A 5,000-nucleotide genomic window follows, 5' to 3' on the forward strand; every position below is an offset into this window, starting at 1 on the left:
TTAGTACACAGGTCCAGATGGAGCCCAACAACAGTCCGCCATCCTCTTCTTCAAGGCTCATGCTGATGACATCACCAAGCCGCTCCTCTCTCCCCGCGTCTCATGATGATGATGTCACTGGTGTCTGGCTTTGGGGCTCCTATGTGCTGGCCCTGCTGTGACCTACAGGTTGCCGTGGTAACTGTTGAACTTGAATCTTTCCCTTTCTCCGCCCTGAGTGTGCTGTTCCCTCACTGCTGTTCATGATTACTATGACTATTAATGTTATTGTTATTATTATTATTATTATTATTATTACGATGACTATTATTAGTATGATTTTTACTGACCTGCCTTTGAGTTTCTGTGCAATATGGCCATGTGTGTGTCTGCTCCTGTTCCCACCATGGAAATAAATGACACTTTTTAAAGGATCGCTGCATGTGTTTGTGTTTGTGTGTTTGTGTGTGTGTGTGTGTGTGCGCATTTTAAAGGATCATTACAAGTGTGTGTGTGTGTGTCTGCTCCTGTTCTCACCATGGAAATAAATGACACTTTTTAAAGGATCGCTGCATGTGTGTGTGTGTGTGTGTGCTCATTTTAAAGGATTATTACAAGTGTGTGTGTGTGTGTGTGTGTATGTGCTCCCCTGTTCTCACCATGTAAATAAATGACACTTTTTGACAGGCAGGAGGGCTAAGGCTCATGTCCCAAAATGTGAACCCTGGACAAGAGACCATAGAGTTATGTGATGGGAATCTAGAATGAGACCATAGAGTTATGTGATGGGAGTCTAGAATGAGACCATAGAGTTATGTGATGGGAGTCTAGAATGAGACCATGGAGTTATGTGATGGGAGTCTAGAATGAGACCATAGAGTTATGTGATGGGAGTCTAGAATGAGACCATAGAGTTATGTGATGGGAGTCTAGAATGAGACCATGGAGTTATGTGATGGGAGTCTAGAATGAGACCATAGAGTTATGTGATGGAGTCTAGAATGAGACCATAGAGTTATGTGATGGAAGCAGCGGCGTAACAATGACGTGGCGGGCCCGAGTGCAAACTCCACCATCGGGAACCCTGGGGTGAATCTGCTGCAATCAATTACAAAACAAACTTCCTCCAACAATATCACGTAGGCCTTTGCTTAAAATGATTCCATTAAATTCAGTTTTATTCACATAGTGCCTTATTGAAGAACAGCTAAGTTGGTAGGCAGAGCGCTTGCAAGTTTACTATTACAAGGGTAAAAACGACACAGAAAACTATGTACATGGTGGCAATTATTTACATAATTAAAATAGGCTAGCAGAGAGTATGTAGATGTTTCATGAGTGGAGTGGAGTTAATGCATGGCAGTGTGGTGGGGGTGGGTAGGTGTAGGCAGAGGGTTTCTACACGTAGATCAGGTGGAGAGACTTCAGCATCCCACAGTAGAGAGAGAGTGTGAGTGTGTGTGTGTGTGTGTGTGTGTGTGTGTGTGTGTGGTGTGTCGATAGATCAAGTGGAGAGACCACAGCAGTATCCCACAGCGGAGACTAGAGTCTAGGGCCCTCATTTATAAAATGTTGGGTAGAAACCTGCACAGATTCCATGTCCAAATGTTTAACCTCTCCAGGTAAAAAATAAATGGTTAATCACCAAGTGCTTTCAGTACCAGGATGGCCGAGTGGTTAAGGCGTTGGACTTAAGATCCAATGGACGTTTGTCCTCGTGGGTTCGAGCCCCACTCCTGGTAAAAGATTGCTATTTATAACATCTACATCCCTTAATTAACTTGAACCACATCCTCTCAACAATAAAGGCCTATCACTAGCTGTGTGACCTGTCCACGTGGGTTTAAAGTAGATGTGATGAAGTTTCAGTTCACTTTCAATCCCAGATCGTTCCAAATCATATTAGCAGGCTGAGTAGCAGTAGATATCATGGATGTGGGGTTAAGGCGTTGGTCTTATAAACCCAATGAACAGATGTCAGCATGTTTTCAAACCCCAGTCTAGGTGGGAAGATATGACGTGTCACATTCACATCTTCAGACCCAGTTCACGTTCAATACAGCATCTTTATATGACAATTTACCAATCTAAAACATGTTCAAGATCAGCTTGGCGTGTACAACAGAAGTATATACCAGGATGGATGTGGGGTTAAGTCTAAGGCCTTGAGATCCATGGGACTGATGTCTCTGAGGGTTCAAAGCCCCCTCCTGGTAAACACAAGGCCACCCTCTCCACTATGGCAACAACATTCATTCAAGGCTAACTCCATTATAGTAACACAAACCTGAAAATTACGAAAAAACACTCCCTTGGAAAGACAGACAGACAGACAGACAGACACACACACACACACACTCACTCACTCACTCGTGAAGCCTTCACTTTGAACAGGTGAAGCCAGTTGCATTACAAATCCAGCCACTGAACCCCATTTTGACTATGAAGCTGATGTCAGGACAAAGGCGTCATTTTGGACAGACAGGAGATAGACACAGACAGGAGATGGACACAGACAGGACAGGAGATAGACACAGACAGGAGATGGACACAGACAGGACAGGAGATAGACACAGACAGGAGATAGACACAGACAGGAGATGGACACAGACAGGACAGGAGATAGACACAGACAGGAGATAAACACGCAGACAGGAGGTACATATCTGTCCAGCGTGCAGCTTTGGAATGGAGCGCCGGTGGTGCAGTGGTAGTGTCCACGCTCCACACCACTGAGGTCACCGGTTCAAACCTCAGCACAAGAGAGAAGGTGGAGAGGCAGGTGGGATTGCAAGGAGAAAGACAAGGGGGGGCTTACTTGGCCCCCTGAAACAATCTAGTATAAAAGCAGAAGGTTATAGACTTTTTTCAGTGGGCCAACTTGACACAAAACACTACTGGTGTATCTACATACAGCTCACTGTTTGTGGGTTCAGTCAAGTTGGCCCACTGAAAAAAGTCTATAACCTTTTGCTTTTATACTAGATTGTTTCGGGGGGCCAAGTAAGGCCCCCCATGTATTTCTCTTTGCAATCCATCCAGACATCCCACCTGCTTCAGGGCCTATGAGTCCACCAGGTCCTCTCCACCTTCTCTCCTGTGCTGAGGTTTGAACCGGTGACCTTGGAGGTGTGGAGCGTGGACACTACCACTGCACCACCAGCGCTCCACTCCAAAGCTGCACGCTGTACACATATGTACCTGCGTGTGTACCATCAACATCACAAACCAGGAACCGAAGCCTAATATGTCTCTCACACGCACGCACGCACGCACGCACGCACGCACGCACGCACGCACGCACGCACGCACGCACGCACGCACGCACTCACGCACTCACGCACGCACGCATGCACAGCCAAAGATGTGTGCCAACGAGGGGCCCCGCCCTGGTAGCCCAGTGCCAACAGCTCAGACTCCCATGGGACAGGACTGGGGCTCAATCCCCAGCAACAGCACTGACCAGCCCTGGGCCCGGTGTGTGTGGTGGGATACGGTACCAGAGCTCTGTAGGTGTGTGTGGGTTGGATACGGTACCAGAGCTCTGAGGGTGTGTGTGGGTGGATACGGTACTGTTCAGCCCTGGGCCCGGTGTGTGGTTGGACATGGTGCCAGAGCTCTGTAGGTGTGTGGTTGGATACGGTGCCAGAGCTCTGTAGGTGTGTGGTTGGATACGGTGCCAGAGCTCTGTAGGTGTGTGTGTGTGGTTGGATAAGCTACCAGAGCTCTGAGGGTGTGTGTGGGTGGATACGGTACTGTTCAGCCCTGGCGAGGTGTGCTGCCTGGTCCACAGCAGATGGAAGACTCCAGGCACTAACAAGAAAACTTTCTAATTCACTTTAAAGGGCTTCAACTTTTCTGCAAGCGTACCTAGAATTGATGCTGTTTTGAAGGCAAAGGGTAGTAACACCCAAATATTGGTCTGTAGATTTTTGTTAATTGATGAAAATAAACTGTCAACACAGTTTTCAAAGCATTCTTTGTTTACAGCATTTTTTCACACCTGCCTAAAACCTTTGCACAGTTCTGTATATCCTGACTTATAAGGTCACAATGAAGTGTCAGTTCTGTATATCCTGACTTCTAAGGTCACAATGAAGTGTCAGTTCTGTATATCCTGACTTCTAAGGTCACAATGAAGTGTCAGTTCTGTATATCCTGACTTATAAGGTCAAGATGAAGTGTCAGTTCTGTATATCCTGACTTATAAGGTCACAATGAAGTGTCAGTTCATGTCAAAGCGAGCACACACGCTCTCCATCTCTCATGTGTCTCAGCCTCTACCAGTGTGTGTGTCTGTCATATCTATCTATCTACATACATATACTTTGATTTCAGCACATATCTAGGTGTGTGTGTGTGTGTGTGTGCTGAAACAAATGCTTAGAGCGTGCATGCAAACTGAAACAGAGCGTGAGTGTGTGTGTGTGTGTGTTGAAAACCTTCAGTCTACCTCAAACTCACACACAGATAAAAAATAAATACTTTATTTTAAAAGCTCTTGGAACAGGAAAGCACAAACATTGTCTTTTCACTTCTACTTCGTCATCTCTCTCGCTCACACACACAGAGCAGATATAATAAACCACACACACACACACACACACACACACACACACACACACGGTGTCACACACACACACACAGTGTCACAAACACCATGATCATCATTTCACTCTCATAGACAATCAACACACACAGCAGCAAAACGCTCACTCAGTCAGTCACACATACACACACACACACACACACACACACACGTCATCCCCACTCTCACCATCCCATAATTATAGGGATTTCCATAGAGGACCGGTCATTGTAACAGACACACACACGCACACGCACGCGCACGCGCACGCACACGCACACGCACACGCACACGCACACGCACACGCACACGCACACGCACACGCACACGCACACGCACACACACACACACACACACACACACACACACACACAGACACAGACACACACACGTGTGTTAGTGTGTCTGCAGTGAGTTCTGTAATGATCGCATG

General features: G+C 46.6%; 2 protein-coding genes across 2 annotated transcripts in view; both read right to left on the minus strand.

Moving 5' to 3' along the window:
- LOC308369939 (NACHT, LRR and PYD domains-containing protein 1 homolog) overlaps positions 1-5,000 on the minus strand; it is a gene marked incomplete at both ends in the record, with an annotated part of 395,357 nt that overhangs the window by 253,732 nt on the left and 136,625 nt on the right. The window lies entirely within an intron of this gene.
- Positions 4,905-5,000, minus strand: part of cep57 (centrosomal protein 57) — a 9,563-nt gene continuing 9,467 nt past the window's right edge. Inside the window, exon 11 of the mRNA XM_080844713.1 lies at positions 4,905-5,000. This exon is cut by the window's right edge and continues 152 nt beyond it. Coding sequence (XP_080700839.1) covers positions 4,964-5,000 — 37 coding nt within the window. The 3' untranslated portion in view covers positions 4,905-4,963.

The sequence above is a fragment of the Sprattus sprattus genome (assembly GCF_963457725.1).
Source record: "Sprattus sprattus genome assembly, chromosome: 9".
Lineage (NCBI taxonomy): Eukaryota > Metazoa > Chordata > Actinopteri > Clupeiformes > Clupeidae > Sprattus > Sprattus sprattus.